The sequence below is a fragment of the Protopterus annectens genome, chromosome 7.part0 (genome assembly GCF_019279795.1).
Source record: "Protopterus annectens isolate FY-2018-M chromosome 7.part0, PAN1.0, whole genome shotgun sequence".
NCBI classification, from domain to species: domain Eukaryota; kingdom Metazoa; phylum Chordata; order Ceratodontiformes; family Protopteridae; genus Protopterus; species Protopterus annectens.
In genome coordinates, this window is record NC_056739.1 from 451,084,506 (window position 1) to 451,110,834 (window position 26,329).

General features: G+C 38.0%; 1 protein-coding gene across 1 annotated transcript in view; it reads left to right on the forward strand.

The window, feature by feature from the left end:
* NEURL4 (neuralized E3 ubiquitin protein ligase 4) overlaps positions 1 to 26,329 on the forward strand; it is a 1,403,612-nt gene that overhangs the window by 540,534 nt on the left and 836,749 nt on the right. The window contains exons 14-15 of the mRNA XM_044076219.1: positions 5,278 to 5,305; positions 12,831 to 13,000. Of these exons, the coding sequence (XP_043932154.1) occupies positions 5,278 to 5,305; positions 12,831 to 13,000 (198 nt within the window). The remainder of the gene's footprint in view (positions 1 to 5,277; positions 5,306 to 12,830; positions 13,001 to 26,329) is intronic.

Consider the following 26,329-nt stretch of genomic DNA (forward strand, 5'->3'; position numbering starts at 1 on the left):
TACTACAAAAAGGCAGTCAGGCTCGCATGTGCTCAGTATTTATACATTTGTGCAAGCCCCTAGAAAGTTTCTTAAAGCTGTAAATGCACTGATCTACATCCTCCCTCTTAATGAATTGCCTTCAATGAAATGACATTCGAATAAGACATTAGAAAAAAAAAACACAATGTTCATGTCCAAGTTGCTGTGTATCTGTAACATGGGCTGGAAATGCAACCTGATCTGGTAACATAGTATTCAGAATTGGGTTTAGCAACAAGGACAGTCTTCTGTGAACAACTCGTATCAGGAACTTTGGAATTCATCTCAAGAACAAGGATATGTACTGGAATGTCTTTAGGAACTGGAAAGCTGGACAACTCACTTTTGAGATAGTGAGTGCATCTCACAGGCTAGGTGCTGTGGTACAGGCTCAGCCACTGGCATCAATTGTTTCCAATTCTACCTAAACTCTACTCCATGTGATTGCACAATGTATGATCTTGGCTCTGGGCACATACTTTTCACGACTCCAATTTAATCATAACCTTTGAACGTTTGCATTCTTACGGTCTCCCCTCATGTAGTGGATTGAGCGGTTTGCTGGACTTATTGTAATAAGACTTCTGGGATAGGCCTTTCTTTAACAGATAGGCTTTCACAGATCTATTATTCTTAGCATTTGGAACCAGTAAACTACTGGCGAATGGTATTGTAGTTCTGGTTTGTCTTGAGAGAAGTCTCTGGGCAGGTGAACCAAGATGTTTATCACAAGCAATATTTCTGAGATTCAAGAGATTCAGGAAAACATCATTATTGTCTCGTTTTGACTTCTGCAGTAACTGTTTCTCACTTTGAACTGCACATTCTGGCAAACCATTTGACTGCAGATACTCAGGATGTCTAGTAAACTGTGAACCATTGTGGACTACCATGGACTGCAAAATGACGCTTCATCTTGGTAGTGACAGTACTGTATGCTGGGTTAGGAAGTAGGTCAGTCTCGAACCAATTAGAGTAAAAGTCTTCTAACATCAAGTAATGTAGACCATTCCATTTGAAAATGTCAGTGGATACTGTCGACCAAGGTAGTTCAGGAATCTGGTTTAGCTGAAGTGGTTCTTTCTGTTGATGTGGCTTTGTACTATTACATACAGAACAAGATGAAAGTACTATCTCAATGTCTTGTGACATAGAAGGCCAAAATACTAGTCCTCTCGCCCTTCTTTTAGTAGAATCGGTTCCTGGGTGGCCACGATGCAAAATAGCAATATACTCTTGTTGCAAGGACTTTGGAATAATTACTTTTGGATTTTTCATGACAGTGCCATTGTCAGACAAAATCTCATCTCTGTAAGGAAAATAAGGTTGCACTTCTTGAGGTAAACTAGATTGCTTTGACAGCCATCCTCGATTAATAAAGTGGTTGAGGTTCTGTAAAACAGGATCTGAGGCTGTGTATGATTTCTAAGCTCATCAAGATGTGTGGAAAAACAAATTCTCACTTTCATGACTTCAAAATCATGGTTCTCGTTCTCATGCTAATGTGGTAACTCTAGGTGATCTGGATAAAGTATCAGCAAGATAAAGAAGTTTGCCTTTCGTGTTGACAGGATTAAAATTATACTTCTGCAATCTCAACATCACAAGTTGCAATCTGGCTGAAGTTGAATACATAGGCTTTCTCAAAATAGTGATTAGCGGTTGGTGATCTGTTTCGATCTGGATGGGTCTACCATAAATATAATCATGGAACTTTGAACATGCAAACACAATTGCCAAGAGTTCTTTCTGTATCTGAGCATACTGCATTTCAGTTTGGGTTAGAGATCTGGACACACAGGCAACAGGTTGACCCTCTTGAAAATGACTGCACCAAGACCGAATTTTAAAGCATCACAGGAAAGAGTCACTGGTTTGTGAACATCATAGTATCTGAGAGTTGGTGAATGACTGGCAGTTCTCTGGTTCAGGACATCAAATGCTCTTTGGTGCTGTTCCAACCATGACCAGGATACATCTTTACATGTCAGCTCTCTAAGCGGTGCTGCTACTTGGCTCAAGTCTGGGATGAAGTTGCCTAGATAGTTATCTATGCCAAGAAAACTTTGAAGGGCTTGAACATTGGAAAGGTCTGGTCATAAGCCTGAACTGGTAAACAAATGACTAACATAAGTATCTTTTCATAGCCTGAACTTGCACTTTTGAGGATTCAACTTGAGTCACTTGACGACATCTTTCCAGAGCTTTCTTGAGGTTTTTGTCATGTTCAGCTTCACCATTACCTCCTACTAGAATATGATGTACTATAATAGCACAAGGATACCCAGAAAAAGATTTGCTCCATTGCACGTTGAAAGACTTCCCTGACAGAATTTGTCCCAAATAGCATTCTCAGAAATCTGTACCTGCCAAACTGAGTACTGAATGTAGTTGGCACCAAGGATTTCTTGTCGAGCAAAATTTTCCGAAATGAACTCTGTATCTAAGACAGAAAAAACAGTGGTATTTGGCATCAGAGCTGCAACTTCAACTGTGTACGCATTGGACAATGAGGTCTTTTCAGTGCTTTGTTTAAATCTTGTGGATCAATACATATTCTGATATCATCTGAGCTTTTCTTATGAGCTACCACCATGGAAGATACCCATTCAGTCAGTTCATCAACTGGACAAATCACACCTTGCTGCACCATTTTATCTAGCTCAGCCTTGACTCTGTTCTGAATTGTTACTGGAACTTTCTGGGCTGATCTGACAACTGTACTGACATCTGGGTCTAACTTCATGGAATACACAACTGGAAGCTTCCCTAGTTTGTCTTCTGAAAGGTCAGCATAGGTAGAGAAAATATACTGGGTGAAATTAGAGCTGTGGTCTTTCAAACTAATTGTTGGACTTCCTTATTAAGTGAACGCAGTCCCATTTTCAAACTGTCTCTGAGCATTAATAATGACTGTACGTGCCTTTTGACCACAGAAAATAACAAGTCATAGCTTCTCCCAGCAGAGCAACATGAAAGTACTACTGAGTATTCATTTTGAATATCTTCACCCACCACCGTAAGCAACAAGCTTTGCACACTTTGTCAAATTAAGCTTCTCAGCAGCACATACTTTAGCAAATGATTCTGCAAACATAACATTGTACTTTGAACCTGTGTCATCTTTGAGGTCTTTGGGTTTTCCATTTGTCCGAACATTCTTTGCCCACAAATCTACTGCGTTGATTGTTTCATGAAGCACTGACATGCCATCAACATAATAAGTAGGGTCATAGCTTTCTAATTAATCAACTTGTCTCTTTGAATGTTCTCTTTTAATAAAAGAATGTGTGCCTTTTGATTTACAGAACCTTTTGAAATGATTCCATTGATTGCATCTGTGACATTGCTGACCAAAAGCTGAAAAATGTTTCCCTTTGAGGCTCATGACTTCCTCCACAATTATGACAGATAGCTGTAAAACTTGGTGGGGGCACATGCTGTGAGTTTGCTGACTTGCTCTTATGCTTCACTGAGACTGTGCACTTTCCAGAGCATGCCATGGGAAGTTGTTAGAAAGCTACAGGGTTTCCCAGTGAGTGTTGCAGGGTTTACAGTTACACCCATGTGCTTGGGCCTGTTTCTTTTTAACCATGTGCTACATACTAGCAACATTGGCTTTAGAAGTTACTGGAAGCATGCATCTCTCATTTGTAAGCGTATTTGTGTGTTTTTCTGTAAGCTCTTATATCTGACAAATCTCAATGGCCTGATTCAAAGTTAAATCACTGTCACAAAGCAAAATCTTTCTCACAGCATCATCTTTAATTACCACACAATAGTCTGTCTGTTATCAACACATCCCATAAATCACCAGAGCTGCATGTTTTAGCTTTGTTTCTCAAATCAGTTATATATGCTGCAAAAGTTTCTCCAGGCTTTTGATCCCTTGTGTAAAATAAGTGCCTTTCCATTTTTGTTTGGGGGTTACACATTTCTCTAAATTTACATTTCAAGCATTCGAGGTCCTCCCTTGACTCACCCAGTACAACTATATGTCTGTTTTCCCCCTCTCCTGCAATGACAGCAGGTGCATACACAAATGAACACTCCCTTTCTATGGCTTCTGAACCTGCGAAATTAAGCAGAATAAATGCCTTGGTACAGACATCTTTATCAGAAAATGTAGCCTGTATGAAAATATCTTACTGTTGCTCAAACACTCTCCAGCACTCTGCAATATTACTGTCAAACACAAGTGGAGTTGGTTTTCAAAATCCATCTGCCATGCCAACAAATTATGCCCAAACACACTGAAAAGTATAGCCCTTGCAGTTATATACGAATATGCACACAGCCAGTACTTGTAATATCATTCAAATGCATAATAAACTCTTTGAAATGCTTTACTTTGAGAAATTGCTTTGTAGTGGCTGTATTTGCAAAATAACTGTACTGTAATACTGCACAAACATGCAAGCAATTCAGACAACTCGAATAACTTTGATTAATATAAAAAAAAGTATTGTGAAAAAATGTGGGTGTTTCCCTTATTTTTTTTTACATTTTTTGCAATTTAGGCCTTATTTCAAACATTTTCCTTAGTTATTTTGAATATTTCTGTTTAATATATCGTAGTATCGGATATTTCTCATACTTAGAAATTCGTTTAGAGCATTCTGAATGCTTTGTTTCATACTTTACAAATAAGAAATAGCTTGAGCAAATTTTAATACCTGAAATGTGTTTCTGACATGTTTTGCAAGTTATACATGTAGTAGGGATGATTCACTCCTGTATATTCCTCCAGTGTTAACTGAGTGCCTCACGGTCTTGAACTGAAGAATTTGGATCCCCTTCTGGCACCGTGTCCTTTTTAGACATACCACTTCTGACACCATGTCGCTCGTCCCTCTCTAGTATAGATGATGAACAGGCGGACTAGTTTGTTTATATGCTTTATTACATAGAAACACATCAGGATGCATAGCAGCATTACAAAATATAAACAAATTGATTAACAGACTATACAGACATACGTGCTTACATCTCAACAGCTTACTACAAAATGGCAGTCATGCTCACACATGCTCAGTATTTATAAACTTGTGCAAGCCCTTAGAAAGCTTCTTATAGCTGTACACACACTGATCTACACTCACCACAATGTTCCATCTGTGTTTTCCATTTTCATTCTTCAACTCCCCTCCCATCAACCCCCTTCTTGTTTGACTCTTGGAAGGATCAAAAGATGTTGGAGGATCCACTGTTCCTTTGTTTGAGTCCCACATTCTGTTATTTTATTTTTTTCACCAGGTATAAGGGTCAGCAAACGAGATCTGAGGTATGTTAGGTGATTAGGGCATTATGGGTAAAGGGAGGAGCTCGAGAGTTTCACTATTCCACGAGCTGGAAAAAGCAACCGCGTTGGATCAGAGGATTAGATCCAAATCCAACAGTTGAGGAAGAATGAAAATGGACAACACAGATGGAACTTTATGGTGAGTACATAACTTTTTTTTTAATAACATTAGGTGACGCTATGTTCTAATTGTTACAGGTAGCCAACACCCTTAGCAAGAACTTTCAGCAAAAAATTCCAGTGACTTATGGAAACCAGTTATATGTTTTGCTGTAACTAAGAAATTAAACTGTAAATTTACCAAAATAAAATGGGGAAAAGAAAAGCGAAGAAAAGTGTATCCTTATATTTTGGAAGCAGCGTGTTCATGTTTACCTGTTGCTTGTTATTCCCAAAAGATAATAAGTGGTAATCCTAATTTATGCCATTTGACTTAAGTTTTTGCATGCTTTCGGAGGAGATAGAAATAGCATATGTTTTTCTCCGTAAGACTGTAACTGCGTTCTTAATAGTTCACATTACTGGACCCATTTCTTGTATCCTTTAAAGTCTTATTATATAGTTAACTTAGTATGTTCTGAGGTCTCTGCTAGTTGCTTTCTACTTTGCTAAGTGTTTTTTATTTAAAAGTATCCCTGACTCTACTAATAATATGGGATGGGGCAGTCAGAAGAAGGCTGTCATTTTTTATCTGTTTTTTTTTTTGTAGTTAGAATTGTATTTTTATAATATTTCTGAGATAAATTATTTTATTGTAATCAAAGGTATTGTCCTGTGAAAGCCACTGATTTGTATTATACACAGCTAGTTAATTTTCTTTGCCTAAATACTTTGCAACTCTTTTGTCCATAATGTATGTACACAGTCTCACCCCCCCCCACACACACACACACACTGAATAGATCTCAGTTACTAAGCTAGATTCTTTTATTACATTCCAAAAAAAGTCTCGTTTACTGCAGTTAATTGAGATCTGATAATTCTTTTTATGTGAGGTCCACCCTACTTTAATTGAGCTGACTTGGTTATTTTACAGTTATCTGCAGTTTCTTATCTTGTTTATAATCCTGTTTCATTTCTTTTTTTTTGTCATTTTAACCTATTCCTTAACGAGTTTTTTGTCTGCATAGAATGAAACATTAGCTCCTGCGCACAGAAATACTGATAGATACGAGTCAAAACCTGGCTTTTTATTAGGGCTTATTCTTAAGAACTCCATATGTTGAGGGAAAAATAAGGTAATTCATCTGAGTCATGGTACCATTTATTTAGGAACACATTAATTTCACCATAACTCACTTAATAAATTAGACTGAAATTGTTTTTAGGCTTTACAGATGAAAATGTATTTTACCCCATATGTTTAGGGGAAGGTAGGGTGTGAACTCCAGTAGTAAAAGAACGCATTGCAGTTTTATATTCCATCTTGCCTTGGACAAGGGTATGCAATCCATAATTAACAAATCAGAAATCAAATACCACACTTTCTTTATGTGACAGTCTCCACTTTCTGTACATGAAAGTCCGATGAAACTTTTCTCACTACTTTTTAACACATACTCAGTCCTTTATATGGTTTGTCTAGAATTATGCTGTTTTACCAGCCTGTTAGGCATTACATCACTTCATCTTAAATCTGCAGGAACACTTTTCTGTGCCACCATCAAATATTTAACATTAGTGTAGTTGTGTCAGTGTAAAAATACTGGAAAACAAGTAAGTCCATGCAGTATATGTACTTTAAAACAACTTGTTTCTTATTTTTAAACAAAGCCATTAACCTAATAAAAGCACTCTCCCTGTGTATGATGCAGTTTAAAGTGGTTATATAAATATGGTAAAAGATGTACTTGAATTAGTTTACAACTGCACTAGTTATAATGTATGCAGTGTTTGGTTTATATTTAAGTGAGGTAGAACATTGGTCCTACCGGGCTATTTTTAGACTTTATATTAAGAAGACACACAGGAGCAAAGCAATGAAGGAGTACAAAAAACTGTTTCCCATACACAAATCCACTCGTTGTTGAAATAATCCAAGTCTTTCGAATAAAAGGTTATAGATGAGTTTATTAATGCATTGCAGGTTAGCGCTTTCGCTTGTTAAGCTTCTTCAGACCTTATACAATGAACTATCTAACTGACAAGTTTATATACAAAAAAGGCGCCAAATTCAAAAATCTAAAACACACCTATCTCATTAATTATTCATTTTGTGTGTCATGCACATCAAAAAACTCTATTTAAAAATTAGAACACAACACCAACTCTGTAGTCATTTTAAAACAAAATAACCTATGCAATTCATACATACCATTAGTGGACATAATAGTATGCAGGAATTAATATATCTATATAGTTAAAAATTAATATATGTGTATGCACCAAAAATATATATAATAGAAGTACATACATATACACATTATAAAAAACAGTATTTACTGTACATTTAAAAAGATAAAAAAATTTTTAATATTTGACTAGTAGATACAACTAGGGCACATCTTCATAATGTATACATTTATTAATTATTTTTTATGTTTCAAACTTCTTAATTTCAATAGAGGTTTCAGGGGAACTTTACCATTGAGTCCTGGTGACATATCAGCTCTAAGTTTAATGATCCATTGTGTCTCCCTAGCTTCTGTGTAATTGTCAATGTCACCTCTTCTGTATGTAGTGAAGATCTGTTCCAAAATCCTAAAAACAAAAGAATGATTTGTGCCAGCCTCATGAACATGCTTCGCTAATGCATTCTTTAAGTTTCCTTTCCTAATATGGTATGTGTGTTCCCGAATCCTGTCTCTAAGACACCGATTCGTTTTGCCTACATAGAATGCCAAACAAAACTTGCAGGATGCAAGATACACTACATTCTTGGTCATACAATTCCCATTCGCCCTCATCTTGAAATCACCTAAACCTAATGGATGTGTGAACATGTATTCTGTCGAAATATAAGAACAAAAGTTGCACGAATTGCAAGGTTCCGTATAAAATTGATCTGTATATTGATCATTCTTATTTGATTTAGGGTAGCATAATAAGCTTTTCAAATTTTTCTTATTCTTGTAAACAAACTTCGGTTTATCTCCCGTTATTTCTCTAATTTTTGGGTCCACTGATAAAACATGCCAATGTTTAATAAATATATCCTTAATTGGACCTATGTCTTTGGTGTAATATACTGGGAACAGCATTTGATGAGAGGTCCTACATGAATTCTCATTCATCATAGCTTCATCCATGCCATTATTATCTTGTTCTACTGTATTAGCAGAAAAATACGGTTTGGCTATCATAGCCCTTAAACCTGGCATCTCTTCTGTAATGGACTGGAAGTCACTTGCACCATAACATCTATCACTTAACATCTCCCTTAGTCTACTGAAATCTTCCTCATAGGTTGCATCTTCTGGAGTGTACCTGGATAAACGTATAGCTTGTCCTCTCACTATATTCTTATACACATAACCAGGATGCATACTATGTCTATGCAAAAGTGTGTTCTTATAACATGGTTTACGGTATAAACCTGTATTGATCATACCATTAGCCATCTTCTCGACATAGATATCTAAAAAGGAAATATGCTGATTCGACCATTCAAACGTAAAACTCAGGAATTCTGTGAATGTGTTCATCTCTTCCAGAAATACCTCTAATTGTGTGGATGTACCTCTCCAAATAAGGAAGAGGTCATCCACAAAACGTCTATAGAAAGAGACGTGTTCCTTATATAATACACTCTGAAACAGAAACCTGTTCTCCCATTCAGCCATAACAAGATTGGCGTAGCTATTGGCACATGAAGTGCCCATAGCTACGCCATCTCGCTGGAGAAAGATCTTATCTTGGAAACAGAATATATTTGAGTATAACACCATCTTCAGTAAATCAAGAAGTAATTCAATATTGATGGTTGGATCAAATTTCCTCAGATAGCTACTCACCATATCTATACCTTCTGTATTCGGTATCTTAGTGAATAATGATTGGACATCCATGGTGACAAATAAAATGTCATCTGAATCAAAAGATGGACCAGTATGTTGATATAGGTCCAGCAAAAACTGCTTGGTGTCCTTCAGTATATGGCAATTTAAATCTACCACAGGTCTTAAAAAACTCTCAATGTAGATAGACAGGGGTTCTGTGGACCATCCCCTTCCTGCCACTATAGGTCTCATGGGTGGTTGAGTGGGATGTTTATGCACCTTCGGGAGTCCTTGTATGACCGGTAACAGAGGGTGTTGTACTAGTAGAAAATCAAATAGGGACTGATCAATAACACCTTCTCTATATAGATTTCTCAAATTGGTTTGTATATCCATAATAATGGAATCTACTCTCACATCAGTAATTGGTTCATAAAATCTAAAATCTTGTAACATCATGAGCATATCTTGTTCATACCGATGACTATCAAAAATTACTATTCCGCCTCCCTTGTCTGCAGGACGAATGACTATGTCCTGCCGGTTGCGTAGATGATTCAAGGCCATTCTTTGTTTATAACTTAAGTTGTTCTTATTCTTATTATTAACATTGTGACGTCCCCTCATTTTATAGAGGTCATCTTCAACTAATTTGCTATATGCAGCAACTAAGGGATGCGTCATTGGTATGAATGTACTCGGTTTCCTAAAGGAGGGTTGGGAAAAAGCCTCTCCCCCATCAAATGCTATCTTCAGAGATAAGTTCCTAATGAATAATTTAAAGTCCCTAAGTGTTTCTTCATATCTACTGTATGTGGTAGGAATGAAGGTGAGTCCCTTAGATAAAACAAATATTTCTTCTTGGCTTAAATCACAACTAGATAAGTTAACAACTAAGTTGTGTTCCTCCCTTCCCACATTTTCTTTATATTCCTGTTGGGCTGCCTGTCTGTGGATATCTTCCGTTTCTGGCGCCCTCTGTTGACAGAACGCGTTCTGCCATCTCTCACCAATGTTCTGATAGGAAAAGGATTACTACTATTAAAGCCTTGCTCAAAATTCAAACCCGCTGAGCTAGTAGCATTGTTACTATCAGTATTGGTGTCCTCATTCATCCTGCATGTGGACTGATTAGGGATTTTTCTCCTAACAACTAATTCTGGTTGTAAAGGTTTCTGTGTAGCAACTGCTTCTACATTATCCACACCAGTCGCAGTCACTATTACCACAACATTATTTTCATTGATATTAGGGTTTAAAACAATAACGTTGTCACAAAGTACATCACTCGATCCATTAGATGTTATATTAGAAGCATTTCCATTCTCATTCATATCAATAGTACTACCTTCATTACTTATTACATTAATGTCCGTGTTAACAGTAGAAACTATTTCTCTAGTAGTGTTCACTGTGCCCCTGGGCCAAGTGAATATGTGGCCCATTTTAAAATCGTTGCTGTCCCTTAGTAGTTTCGCCCTCTTCTGATTCAGAAGGCGTTTCTCAAATTGTAAGACATTGTCCAACAGTACATTGCAAGCTTGATCAACTACCATCGCAGGATATTTAGCATAAATTTCTAAACGTTGTCTCTGAATTTCCTGCCTTAACGTGTCCTCAATAGGACTGAAAAACTTGTTAAGCAACCTCATATAGGTGACATTGACAATTACACAGAAGCTAGGGAGACACAATGGATCATTAAACTTAGAGCTGATATGTCACCAGGACTCAATGGTAAAGTTCCCCTGAAACCTCTATTGAAATTAAGAAGTTTGAAACATAAAAAATAATTAATAAATGTATACATTGTGAAGATGTGCCCTAGTTGTACAGTAAATACTGTTTTTTATAATGTGTATATGTATGTACTTCTATTATATATATTTTTGGTGCATACACATATATTAATTTTTAACTATATAGATATATTAATTCCTGCATACTATTATGTCCACTAATGGTATGTATGAATTGCATAGGTTATTTTGTTCTAAAATGACTACAGAGTTGGTGTTGCGTTCTAATTTTTAAATAGAGTTTTTTGATGTGCATGACACACAATATGAATAATTAATGAGATAGGTGTGTTTTAGATTTTTGAATTTGGCGCCTTTTTTTGTATATAAACTTGTCAGTTAGATAGTTCATTGTATAAGGTCTGAAGAAGCTTAACAAGCGAAAGCGCTAACCTGCAATGCATTAATAAACTCATCTATAACCTTTTATTCGAAAGACTTGGATTATTTCAACAACGAGTGGATTTGTGTATGGGAAACAGTTTTTTGTACTCCTTCATTGCTTTGCTCCTGTGTGTCTTCTTAATATACTTCATTATTGCTATCTACAGAGGAGCATTAACTTCGAGCGGAAGACACTACTCTCTTTATTTTTAGACTTTGTCTAGGAGTACAAACTCAGCAAAACAACAAAAGCATTTAGATATAGAAATACGTGCATCGTAAGTAGAATTGAACATAAATTGTAGGAAAAGGATTATACTCAACATAGCAGATACTTTGACCAACAAAAAAACATCAAGTGTTATGCAGAGTATGGTGTGCTTTAGTACCAATTAATAAAAATAAAAACAGTACTGTTATCAGCGCTCAACAGTTCTTGAAAGCAAGTTGTACTGGACATCAAATATACTTGTGATAAGTTGGAGTTGTATTATGTACAGACAATGACAGTAGGTATTAGAAATGTAAGTAGAACTCATTCTGGGGTGGCTTCCAGTTCTGAAGACACTTTTGTCTGTTAAAATATTTTTACACAAGTCTAATGACTGAATTTAGGAGAAAGCCAGTTGATAACCAGCAACACATTTCAGGAAAGCTGATGCAGTATAGACTTTTACAATTTGATATAACAAGAAAAAAGAAGATGAATTTGATGTGTGGTATAAAAAGTCCATCTTGAAAAACAAAGCGCAAACCGCACTGAAATATCGGGAGAGAACTGCAGTCAACTTTTTAAGCATACTGGAACTTTATTATCTCCGGTGTTTGTCCATTAAAGACTTCAGCTCTTTCCTGATATTTAGTGTGGTTTGTGCTTTGTTTTTGAAATTTGGTATACTTTGACTAGACAGTACATTTCTGAGTAAAAGGCAGCATTTATGCATTTTTGCACAGAGAAGCTAGCATTAAGTGTCTTGGTTGTTGATTATATCATGCTTTGTTGCATTCTGTCACCATTATAAATGCACAGGAGAGTTTCCCAAGACTGAAGATAATAGAGGTGTATTGATCATTCTGAACTTTCATATGCTAATACTGTTAGTTTGTCTGCAGTTGTGTTGGTTTCCTGTCATGCTATGTTTTGTTGATTTATTTTAAGATTCATTGGGTGTGCACCTTGATTTTTACTTTAGCAGTCCACTCAGTACTTCATTGACAATGCAGTCTCTTCCATTTTGTGCATCCACAGGAGGATGTATACTACAGAGCCTTGTTTCTCTTGCCTAAATCTTCACATAGTATGATAGTCTGTGGTTATTTAAGAGACTCTTCAGCTTGTTGAATATGAGCTCAGCTGTGGCATTATATATCTTATTTTTTTCCCAGTGGCACAGCCATTATGCAGGATGGCAACACAATGAGGAACAACTATGGCTGTGATCTGGACTCTCTTACTACTGGCTCCCGTATTGGCATGATGCGCACTGCAAAGGGTGACCTGCATTACTTCATTAATGGATTGGACCAAGGTGTGGCTTGCGTGGGGCTGCCACCAGGTAAAGGTGAAGATATCAAAAAATTCTTTGCACTAACTATATAGATTTGCGCTTACCGTAAATATTTTTCTAGTAAGCATGCTTTTCAGATATTGTGGTACTTATGCTCACTTGTATGCTAGCTATGCTTACAAAATTTAGTTAGGGTTTTCCTATATTTGTATATAACCTTGGATATTCACATGTATATGGCTGCATCGTTGAGAGACAGTGTGGTTTTGTCTATCATTTTGCATAGTGGGCTTAACAAAAGGGGAATATGTATAGTCTGCCTATCATATGCCCTGTTGCCACGGTAGTATAATGAGCAAGGAGTTTTCCATGGCAGAAGTCTCACTGATTATTCATCAGCTAACAAGTCTACGTTGTTGATGGGCATTCTGAAAATGTCATGCTTTACTTTTCCATTCTTTTGAAGTTCTTTCCCAATTTATTAATTTGCAGCGTAGGAGATTTTTATCCTATCATGTGTGTAGATTATGCTCTTTTAAGTAAATTCTTAAGCTAATAACAGAAGTAGCATGTCCAGCATTTTGTTACTGTCACACCATCCTATGTGTGAAGGGGGGAGGGCCATACTAGCTGTATCTCTTCTGGGCTCTGGTGGAGCCAGAGTTCAGACAGATGATGCTAAGCTGGAATGGGAAACATGGCATAGCAAGCTTAACAGCCTTATGGGTGCAAGGATGGAACATGGGCTGAGGATATTCCCTATTGCTTGCTCAACTTGATAATGTCAGCACATAAGGAGAAAGTAACAGGGAGTAGTAAAAATAGTGCAGGCCTCTCTAGGATGGTCCCTTGCTACCTCATCTTGCACCATTTGCCTGGGATGTCTCTAGTCCATTTAGTCTAGCATTTGAGCAGGGGAACTCTATGCATAAGGTACATTTCCAGTAGGGAGTTGGTCACATTAGTGAGCTGCCAAGGTTGGGAGCTGTGATTCCAAGAGTATAGGAGCAGGAAGGGCCTGAAGTGGTTAGCAGCTGGTGAAGAAGAGATCTGAAAAAAATAATTGCTAGCAAAATCTTAAGCATTGAGAACATACTAAAGGCATAAATTATCTTAATTTGTCATGCTCATGGCTTTTATTTTTATCTCAGTCTTGGGATAATAAATGAGGAGCGTGGCAAGGAAGACACCATGAGCATTATCAAACAAGTTCCATACAACTGACCTACCCTGGAGAGGCCACTTGTAGCATGCTTGTTCATCCTTTTTCTTTTCTGCCTTGGGTCATGATCTGATCAGTAGAATCCTGTGGAGCCATCACCCTGCAGAAGTGGACTTTTCTGTGATGGCTTAACTGGTAATCCCCCAGGTTGTGTACCAGTGGTATTGTCAGTGTGGGAAAGAGTAAGTGTAGAAACACAAGACTCCCTGTGCAAGATGATTTGCCTAAGAGCATTCCACTTCAACATACCATCATCTTCTGTAGTAGTCCTTGTGGTTATAGCAAATCTGACCCTCTCCCATAAAAATACATTCTGGTAACTGGGCACTTTATTTTGTTTCTTGTCCTGTCAGTTCTGTATGATCCAGGCTGCTAATTAAATCTGTATCATAACTGTAGTGTCTGGATTTTTGTCAGAATGCTGAGTATGTAACCGATACCAAAACAGCTTGTGTTTATTTGTAATAAATTCTAGAAGAACAATGTACAACAAGACATATAAATTACCTGTAAATGTGCATTAGGATTTAAACTTGTACTTCCTATGTGGTACAGATCCAGTATCTTGTATTTATCTGTACGTACATGCATACATATATATATATATATATATATATATATATATATAAATATATATATATATATATGTTGGCCGAAGGAGGAGAAGAGGAGCCAGGCATGGCTGAAGGCAGGTAAAGGCTAGGACTGTGATAGTGAGGGTCGGAACTTTGAATGTTGGCAGTATGACTGGTATAGGGAGAGAGCTAGCTGATATGATGGACCAAAGGAATGTTGGTATATTGTGTGTGCAAGAGACCAGATGGAAGGGGAGCAAGGCTAGGTGCATCGGAGGCAGGTTCAAATTCTTTTATCATGGTGTGGACGGGAGGAGAAGTGGCGTAGGCATTATCCAGAAGGAACAGTATGCTAAGAGTGTTTTGGAGGTGAAAAGAGTGTCGGATAGAGTGATGTTTATGAAGCTGGAAATTGATGGTGTAATGATGAATGTTGTTAGTGCATATGCTCCATAAGTTGGGTGTGCAATGGATGAGAAAGAAAAATGTTGGAGTGAGTTGGATGAAGTGGTGATGACTGTACCCAAGGGTGAGAGACTGGTGATTGGAGCAGATTTCAATGGGCATGTTGGTGAAGGGAACAGAGGGGATGAGGAAGTGATGGGTAGGTATGGTGTTAAGCAAAGGAATGCAGAAGGTCAGATGGTAGTGGATTTTGCGAAAAGGATGGACATTGCTGTGTTGAATACGTATTTTAACAAGAGGGAGGAATATAGGGTGACATACAAGAGTGGAGGAAGATGCACACAGGTGGATTATATCTTTTGTAGAAGGGCCAGTCTGAAGGAGATTGGAGACTGTAAAGTGGTGGCAGGGGAAAGTGTAGTTAGGCAGCATAGGATGGTGGTTTGTAGGATGACATTGGTGATCAAGAAGAGGAGGATGAGTGTGAGGGCAGCACCAAGGATCAAATGGTGGAAATTGAAAAATGGTAATTGTGAGGTGATGTTCAGGAAAGAGTTAAGACAGGCACTGGGTGGCAATGAAGAGTTACCGAATAGCCGGGTTTCTATAGCAGAGCTAGTAAGAGAGATGGCTAGAAAGGTGCTTGGTGTGACATCTGGAAAGAGGAAGGTGGACAAGGAGACCTGGTGGTGGAATGAAGAAGTACAGGAGAGTATACAGAGAAAGAGGTTGGCGAAGAAGTGGGATTGTCCGAGAGATGAAGAAAGTAGACAAGAGTATAAGGAGATGAGGTGTATGGCAAAGAGAGAGGTGGCGAAGACTAAGGATAAGGCTTATGACGAGTTGTATAAAAGGTTGGACACTAAGGAGGGAAAAAAGGACCTGTACCGATTGGCTAGACAGAGGGACCGAGCTAGTAAAGATGTGCAGCAGGTAAGGGTGATAAAGGATAACGAGGGAAACATACTCACAAGCGAGGAGAGTGTGTTGAGCAGATGGAAAGAGTACTTTGAGGGGCTGATGAATGAAGAGAATGAGAGGGAGAGAAGGTTGGATGATGTGCGGATAGTGAATCATGAAGTGCGGTGGATTAGCAAGGAGGAAGTAAGGATAGCTATGAAGAGGATGAAGAACAGAAAGGCTGTTGGTCCAGATGACATACCTGTGGAAGCATGGATGTGTTTAGGTGAAATGGCAGTGGAGTTTTCAACTAGATTGTTTAATGAAATCTTGGAAAGTGAGAGGATGCCTGAGGAATGGAGAAAAAGTGTTTTGGTACCGATTTTTAAGAATAAGGGTGATGTGCAGAGCTGTAGTAACTACAGAGGGATTAAATTGATCAGTCACCGCATGAAGTTATGGGAAAGAATAGTGAAAGCTAGGTTAAGAAGGGAGGTGATGATTAGTGATCAGCAGTATGGTTTCATGCCAGGAAAGAGCACTACAGATGCGATGTTTGCTTTGAGAGTGTTGATGGAGAAGTACAGAGAATGTCAGAAGGAGTTGCATTGTGTCTTTGTGGATTTAGAGAAAGCATATGACAGAGTCCCTAGAGAGGAGTTGTGGTATTGTATGAGGAAGTCGAGAGTGTCAGAGAAGTACGTAAGAGTGGTACAGGATATGTACGAGGGTAGTGTGACAGCGGTGAGGTCTGCGGTGGGAGTGACGGATGCGTTTAAGGTGGAAGTGGGATTACATCAAGGTTCAACTCTGAGCCCTTTCTTATTTGTAATGGTGATGGACAGGTTGACAGACGAGATCAGACAGGAGTCCTCGTGGACTATGATGTTTGCAGATGACATTGTGATCTGTAGTAAGAGTAGGGAACAGGTGGAGGAGACCCTGGAGAAGTGGAGATATGCTCTAGAGAGAAGAGGAATGAAGGTCAGCAGGACTAAGACAGAATATATGTGTGTGAATGAGAGGGAGGATAGAGGAATGGTGAAGTTGCAGGGAGTAGAGGTGGTGAAGGTGGGTGAATTTAAATACTTGGGATCAGCAGTTCAGAGTAATGGTGTGTGTGGAAGAGAGATGAAGAAGAGAGTACAGGTAGGATGGAGTGGGTGGAGAAGAGTGTCAGGAGTGATTTGTGACAGACGAGTACCAGTAAGAGTGAAAGGGAAGGTCTACAAAGAGGGTAGTGAGACCAACTATGTTATATGGGTTGGAGACAGTGGGATTGACAAAAAGGCAGGAGTCAGACCTTGACGTGGCAGAGTTGAAGATGTTAAGATTTGCACTGGGTGTGACGAGGATGGACAGGATTAGGAATAAGTATATTAGAGGGTCAGCCCAGGTTGGAAGATTTGGAGACAAAGCCAGAGAGGCAAGATTATGTTGGTTTGGACATGTGCTGAGGAGGGATGCAGAGTATATTGGGAAAAAGATCCTAAGGATGAAGCTGCCAGGTAACAGGAAAAGAGGAAGGCCTAAGATAAGGTTTATGGATGTGGTGAGAGAGGACATGCAGGTGGTTGGTGTGACAGAGCAAGATGCAGAGGACAGGAAGAAATGGAAACAGTTGATCTGCTGTGGCGAACCCTGACGGGAGCAGCTGAAAGAAGAAGATATATATATGTATGTATATATATATATATATATATATATATATATATATATATATATATGTATATATATATATATATATATATATATATATATACACACACACACACACACATACACGTGTGTATATGAACACAAGCGCAACATTCAGTAAATTAAAATTTTCAGTAATTCGTGTCTTGAGCAGTTCTCAGTATGTTCATACTTCTGTCTAGTTTCTTTGTTGATTTTCCATAGCTAGAATAGTTGACAGGACAGTTCAGGTTATACATATGGTCATCTTGGGGAAAGTCATTTTTGGACTACAGCATTTCTTGCATAGACAATTTGAGGGCTTCCTGTGTTAAGCTTTTGACAGTCACATTTCTCACAGTATGTTTTCTTGTAGCAGTAATGCTTGTGACACTTTTAGTTTGTCTTTCTTGGACTTTGATGTGTTATACAAATTTCTCAGATTCTTCATTAACAGCTTTATATTTGCCCATTGAATAAGTGGTTATCTTGGCTCGGCTGGTTCACCAACTACATCAGCATCAATAGCATTTGATGAAGGGCTTTACAGTAAGTGCTGTTTATGTTAAGCTTACTAGGGCAATTAAATGTCAATTTATATTTATTTATTTATTTAATATTTGTTTACCGGAAAAGTTTGACAGCATCAATAGCATTTGATGAAGGGCTTTACAACAAGTGCTGTTTATGTTAAGCTTGCTAGGGCAATTAAATGTCAATTTATATTTATTTATTTAACATTTGTTTACCGGAAAAGTCCGACAGCATCAATAGCATTTGATGAAGGGCTTTACAGTAAGTGCTGTTTATGTTAAGCTTGTTAGGGCAGTTAAATGTCAATTTATATTTATTTATTTATTTAACATTTGTTTTACCGGAAAAGTCCGACTTGGAACAAAGCCAATTTTCAGTGGAGGTCTGGGGAGAAATGCTCCAGTCGTATGTCTTCATAATGTGGGAGGAAACCAGAGCACCCGAAGGAAACCCACACGAACCCAGGGAGGACATGCAGACTCCACACAGAACATACCCCAGCCGAGAATCAAACTGGAGAACCTCTTGCTGTGAGGCGATAACGCTACTGCTGCACCACTGCAATATTCAATGTGTAAAACAGTGGTTAAGCATCATGCTAAGACAAGACAAGGTGGCATGTTGAGGGGGTTTACCTTTCTCTTCTAGGGTTTATATCATATGGTTGATGTTTTAGAATATCAAACCACACAAGATCAAGACCAAATGATCAACATTCTGAAACCACCACTGTTTAAAAGTACAAGTAGGAAATGGGCTAGGGATAATCATATATGCTGATTATACATTATGTGGTATAATTACTTAACTAAAAGATGCTGAAGTTCTCCAATATATCCCACAAAAAAAAAATGCAGGACATGATAATGATAAGACATCACCTTTAATGTAAGCAGATGTATCATAACATGTTGGCAAAAGGATAAGTTATGATTATAAAGTAGTGAAATCACAAACTAAGTAGACAACACATAGAAAAAACTATTATTAAAAATCTTTTGATAGTGAAAGACAGTTGAAACTTTCACTTAATACAAGACCCTATCTGAAAATGTTAAATCATAACTTTTACTAGTATGTTAAAAACATTGAAAAAAACTTGCTCCTCAGACTTTGTACATGATGTATCTGCCAAAGTCAGAAGTGCATATTCTGTAGCCCATCTAAGTCTAAAGATTATATTCAGTCTAAAGATCATATTCAGTGAGTCCTTATCACTGCACCAACATCTTTTTGTCTCATTGTGAAATAAAGTTTTGTTGTATTGTGGAACCTTGCCATATACCTGCATCATTTTTTTGGAAACTTGAACTATTCATAGAGACTTCAGGAGCTGTTTGTTGTAGATTACTTCAAGGTGACTTCTGCTTCGTCTATAAGGCAGTAATGATTTAGTTTTGTTTGAAATGCATTGCTGGAAGACGGTAATATTAGATTGTGGAACTGATAAGGGTATATATATATATATATATATATATATATATATATATATATATATAAAACAGAAAAATTTCAGCTTACTATTAACACTTTTATCTCTGGCTTTTAGAGTTTAAGAGACAATAAAGTTAGTTTTCAGTTTGCCCGATGTTGTCCACAGACAGCCTCAATTTGTGGATGTTTGCAATCTCCAAGAAAATTGTCAAATGTTATTAAAATTCTGCCTTGTCTCATTACCATCTTATTTTGCATGCCTAAGTAAACATTAGTCTGATCAAATTATGGACACATGGTATGTTACCCTTCAAGAAAACAAAGAAAAGAATCTATGTAAGGTAGATAGACTTAATCCATATTGTCCAAGGCTTTCCATTTTACTTCAGCCTCAGATGTGAATGAAAGTGAAACAAAGTTTTAAGTACCAAAGTGCTGCATAATGTCCTCCCTTAGATTCTTCAGCTGGCACCTATGTCTCTAATGGACATAGGCTGTAAATGCTTCTTCTCCCCCCAAGCCCTTCCTTGCAAATGCTTCTTCTCCCGGCCCACTGGTTACACTTATCAAGGGTACCAGGACTTGCCAGAGATTTGGGATGCATAGCTAGGCTTAAAAAGGCCTTTGTGGTTGTTAGCCTAGTACACACCTATGATCCTATGCTCCTGAAATGTCAGCTTAGTGTTCTTTGTATTACAGCAGCCTGTCTGGCAGGAAATTAACCTTTTAACAGTGGGTCCTGAGTTACCTTAGCACCATGGTAGAAGGGCTTAATGGTGGGTGCTGAAAAGGGAGCCTATAACAAAGAAGATAATAAGAGATCCTGTGGAAGTATTAGAAATATTTCAGAAATTTTATGAAAGTTTGTGTTAACAGAGAAATATGGAAATCAAGAAGAAGTACAAATGGAAATGTTTATGGAAGAATTTAATATGCCCAAGTTAAAGGTAGATGAGGCTCAATTACTAACAGGATAGGAATGGATGAGTTAAAAATGGCTATGTATAACCAACCAGCAGCAAAGTCCCCAGGAATAAGTGGTATTCCTGTGAAAGTTGGAAGTTAGGAGGGAAAAAACTGATAAAGATCTGGAAGGTTTTGTTTAACAGTATTTTAAGAGGAGGAGAAGTAACAGCATCCTGGAAGAAGGCGGTGGTATTGGTAATACCTAAAGAGGGTAAAGTTCCATCGGATCCAGCTTCATACAGGCCCATTTCAATACAAACCATGATTATAAACTGTTTATATCTATAATGGCTAAAGGAATGGCAAAAGTGATACCAAAATTGATAGATATGGATCAGTGTGGTTTTTGTGGAGGGGTGGCAAACATTTGACAGTATTAACAGAACATTGATGATCCAGAGGGAAGCAGAATGTAAGAAAATACCACTTTTATTGGTGGGTCTTGATGCAGGGAAAGCATTTGACAGAGTAGGGTGGGACTTCATGAGCAGGGCAGTGAAAGCATTTGCTTTCCCTGGTACAATTATAAGTTGATTAGAAAGATATATGAGGGATCTGAGGTGTGAATTAAGGTGGGTGAAGTCCTTCCTGTAATTTCTGCTTGAATAGAGGAACCAGGCAGGGTTGTCCACTTTCTCCTTGTTGTTTGCATTATATTTAGAACCATTGGCAAAGAAAATAAGGCATTCAGAAGTTTCAAGGATATAATTGGTATGGTAGTCAGGAAAAGCTGTCTCTATTTGTAGATGATATTTTATACATTACAGAACAAGAAAGGGACATTACAGTGTTGGGAACATTTTATGACAGTTTCAGATCTTCTCTGGATAAAAAATTAATGAAGGTAAAACAAAGGCAATAGCAGTAAGTTATGTACCCACACACAAATTGGTCCAACAGTATCCATATTTATGGGGACATTATAAAATTAAGTATTTAGGACTATGGCTTTAGAAATGACTCTGTTGTGGCAGCTAAGGATATGTGGGAAGAGACTAAACAGAAGATAATACAAAAATTGAGAAACTGGAAGCTTTGTTATTTGGATATGGATACTAAAATGCAAGCCATTCAAATATTTTAGTCTTATACACAGGTCAGGCATATTTTTCTCAACCAGAGGAGAAGCTGTGGATAGCAATTAAAAAAGAGTTGAAGGGTTTTATCTGGGAAGGGAAGACAGCAAGGGTAAAGTGGGATAAGCTGATTCTTCCAATAGAACAAGGAGGACTAGGATTATCCAATTTGAGAGGTTATTTTAGAGCATCACAGTTAAGGCTCTTGTACATAGCACAAGCCAAAAACTGTAATTCAAAATGGAAAGGAATGATGCTGATACAGGGAGGAAGCTCAGTAAATGAGAGATTGGGATTTTGGTTGCAGACTCTTACGGAGAACAACATATTCATGCAATAGCAGGGAGTATTCTAAGAACCAAACCAACATGAGAATGGAGAAAAGAGATTTTGTTGATATGGATGACTGTGGTCAGGGATGCAGTAGGCATGAGGGGGCTGGAGTTTATTGGAGAAAAATGTCAAAGGTACCAAGGTATTGGGAGCATATAACTAGAAAGGGAAAGGTAATAGAATGGGAAGAGGCTAAGAATTTATTTGGACTGCAGGTTAGAGATTGCCTGTACTCTGATATCAGTCCTTGATAAGGAAGGCAAAGAGAAAGAAATAGGGGGCTCCTAAATGAAAGACCAGCACTGGTAGAATTTTTAATAGAATCTAGAACAAAAACTGCCATTAAAAAAGGAATAATTAGTAAAGCATATAAATACTGCATGATAATTATAAGAGTCAATCAGAGGAGCTTGGAAAGGATTGGGAAGAGAGATGGGATAAGCAATTCACAGAGACAATGGGAGGATGTATGTATATCACCCAAATATGCAACTAAATCTACAAGATTTAAGAACTTTGCCTGGAAGTGTTTACATAGGTATTTTTATACCCCAAGTAGACTCCAAAGAATTTTTCCTCAGGTGGATGGAAAATGTTGGAGGTGTGACAGGCAAGAAAGAGGTGTCTGGGAACATATTTTGTGGGAGTGTAATGAGCTGGCAGACTTTAGTGATCCCCTGCAGACTGCTCTGTCAGAGATGCTGGGTGAGCAGATTAGATTGACTTGGGTGATGTTTTTTTTTTAGTTATGATACAGAATCAGAATTGCCTAGACATAGTATAGCCTTGCTGAGTCTAATTATGGTTGCTGCCAAAAAAGCAATTACTAGAAAATGGAAATCAAAGTCTAGACCACCTTTACTAGAAGTAATAAATATAGTAACAAAGATAAAACAACTGGAATTGGGATCTTTAGATAAGGGAGGGAGCAAACTACATAGGAAAATGGGAATTGTGGGAACAATATATGCAGAGCAGGATGAGGCTTATGAGGCAGGATTTGAATGAGCCACATAATGCTTGACTGACATTGACTGGATAGATTATAAGTGATGTAATTTTTGCAACTACAGTTGTTTTAGTGGTGTCTGTGATGTATTTTGTTTGCAGCTAAAGTGGTGTCATGCTGTTTGGTTTTCATTTGTATAAATGTAAGATTAACTATGTCGTGTGTGAAAATCTATGAATCCTGATGTCATGATATGAGGTGTTGCCAGCTATGTCAGAAGTATGGCAGTGGATGTGTAACATATGTCTGCATAGCTAGCTGGAGTTTTGTGAAGAATTCTATGTAATTTATATATCAGACTGATTTGTACAAGTGCTTTTGTTGAAAATGTATTTGTAAAGTTCCTTGTGTTAAAAAATGTAGCAATATTGGGTTGTGTTGGACAGAAAAATAAATACACCTGTATGTCAGATTGTAGTGTAACTGTTGAAATTAATATTGTAACAGATGATATTGTAAGAGAAGAGGTTAATCTCAGTCCAGCTAACTTTGAAAAATAGTTTGAAATTAAATTACCTGGTTTTGGACATAATAAATATTGTATCGTACAGTTCTGATTACAGCCAGAGACAAAATGTTGAAAACAATGACTAAGAATCCTGCTGTATTGTCCTTAGCAGTGAGCTAATTTTTACCCTGGTAGGGTGGAAGTGTTGAAATGGTTTTATGGCTTCCAAATGCAGTAACACATCTTAGCAAAGCTGTATCTGTGTGTGTATGGTAACATATATGTGCGTGAGTCTGATTCAGTTTCTAGTAAAGGGGGGGTAGTATGGGAACCAGAAGTCAGATGACCAGATGTATGTGATGTCATTTTGTTATCCACCACTGAAATGATGTTTTAATACTAGATGAGACAGAAGTCTCAGAGCAGCCTGTTTTTGAAACGTGGCAAGAAGAACCCCTCACCTACATCATCTTGCCTTGCTCTAGTAAGTGACCTAGGGGATAGTAATTCTTTAGATCAGTCAGGAAAATATAGTGAGACTAGTTAAGCATTGTTTTTCCTGCATCTGTGTTAATCTCGCCATCTGTGTTATTTTTAATATTTCCTGTGACTGAAACTCTGGTGTTAATTGTAAATAGATATTTAGTATTTTCATGTTCTTTTATTAAATATATTTAAGCTTTTCATTATGGCTGGTGTTTTAGACAGCGTTTTAACCTTTGAGAGTACTTACATTTATTTGGTGACACTGTGGCCGCTCCTGGAAGGCTTGCTGCATTGGTCAAACACTACCATTTGTATTAGTATTAATTTTACTCAGTATAATTGGATACCCTGGTAAGGCCTTAGTATAGCTGGATTTGGAGTGTACTGGTGGCAGTATCTATCTTATAGTCTGGCCAGAGGGGCATAGCAGGTAAATTTGTGACAGCCTTTCCCAGGGTCCAGGGGGGTGTGTGTGTGTGTGTGTGTGTGTGTGTGTGTGTGTGTGTGTGTGTGTGTGTGTGTGTGTGTGTGTGTGTGTGTGTGCGCGTGCGCGAGCTACTTGGAGCAGGGACACAGAGCACTAGTTTCATGGAGAGGGTGATTGAGGACTTGACCTGGGACACTCGGCTGAGGACTCAACTCTATAGCTGTGCCAGTGGGGAGTCTTATTGGGAGCATAGAGAGAGAGAGAGAGAGAAACCCAGATCCTGGACTGAGTGTGCTCTTAAGGGAAATTGTGCTTGGTGCAGAGAGCTGTATCTGGAAATACTGCGTGTATCTATTTTGGTTCCAAATGAACATCCCTCATCGGTGTCAGTGACTAGGATTGAGGCTTTTTGATTACTGTCCCAGAGCAGGGGCGTCGCACCTGATTTAAAACACAAAGTTTTCTCGGGTCTAAAATGTCACTGGGATACTTTTTGGATAACACAGTAATTGTGCTAGCCAGATAATTGTCCTGCATCTTCCCTTTAAAAATAGGCTGGAAATCTAACCTGTGCATGTGATATTATGGTGTTTATTAAGCATGTATTCTCCCATGTAACCTGGGAAAATAGCAACAGGACATGGATAGACAAACTTTCTTCTGTTAATATGCCCTCTAAGAAAGCACCAGATATTGGTTACTATTATCATTCAATCTCTGCATTTTCTTTGCAATTTCTAATCATTTAACTTGTTATTAATAGGGAAGGATGGTTTTCTCTTGCAGGTACATGTTTTGTTTACATTTTCAGGCAGGAAATCAGATATGTGTGTGGGCAGTAGTAATACTACATATTGCCTATACCACTGTTCCACGGTTCAGTCATTTTGTCTTTTTGTTCACTACAAAAGTTGGAGTGGAGAGTGATATGCCTATAGCAGCACACTGAAATACATTACTTGGCCATTTGTTTATTCCACTTTTGGCAATCATGGCAATAGGTGATTGCTGGAAGTGACTGTGTGTGTGAGGGGGGGTCTGGGGATGAAAGCAAAGACAGTTAAGTAATCACAAGAAGGTGAACATTGCTTTGGCTTGTTGGGGTGCAGTATTTAGTGCCTGACTGCTGCAAATTGAAATACATTACTGCTATGATTTATGATTTACTTTTATCACAACCTAAAATCAGAAAGGTATACAGAAAGTGATTGTAATTTTGTCAGTAAAGAGGCAGATTGTGTGAGAAAGCACAAGGCATTTATGTGATCTGGTTTGGCTGGGGCAGTGTGCATATGTCTGTGAACAAGTTGACATTAATTTCATCTTCCTTACTGGAATGCATGGCTAGATTTAAAAAAGCATGTATGAACTTAAGAGGCCACAGTGCCCTTCACAGTCTTTATAAAAACATATCAGACATGCATAAAACTGGCTGTCTTGTTTTGGGGAGGCAGACTGTATGACAGCAAATGACAATTATATGATTCATGCAAAACAGTCAATGATATGGCTAGTTTTGGTGGGGTTCATAAACATCTGTGAGTAACCAGTTGAAATACAGTACACTGATCATTGTTTCTTTTCCTTTCTCCACACACAGACATCAAAGGTGTAGAAGCAAAGTGGCTACTGAGATAGGGTGAGGAGGCGTATGTAGCATTTGAAAGCACAGGGATACCTACATGGTCACTGACAAAGCAAAATGATAGGGCTTTTTGGGAGTTGTGTGTGTGTGTGTGTGTGTGTGTGTGTGTGTGTGTGTGTGTGTGTGTGTGTGTGTGTGTGTGTGTGTGTGTGTTTAGTATCAGAAAGTTGAAATACGTTACTGTGGCCATTATGTATTTTACTTCTCAGTTAGATGTGTATAGAATGTGACTATCATTAT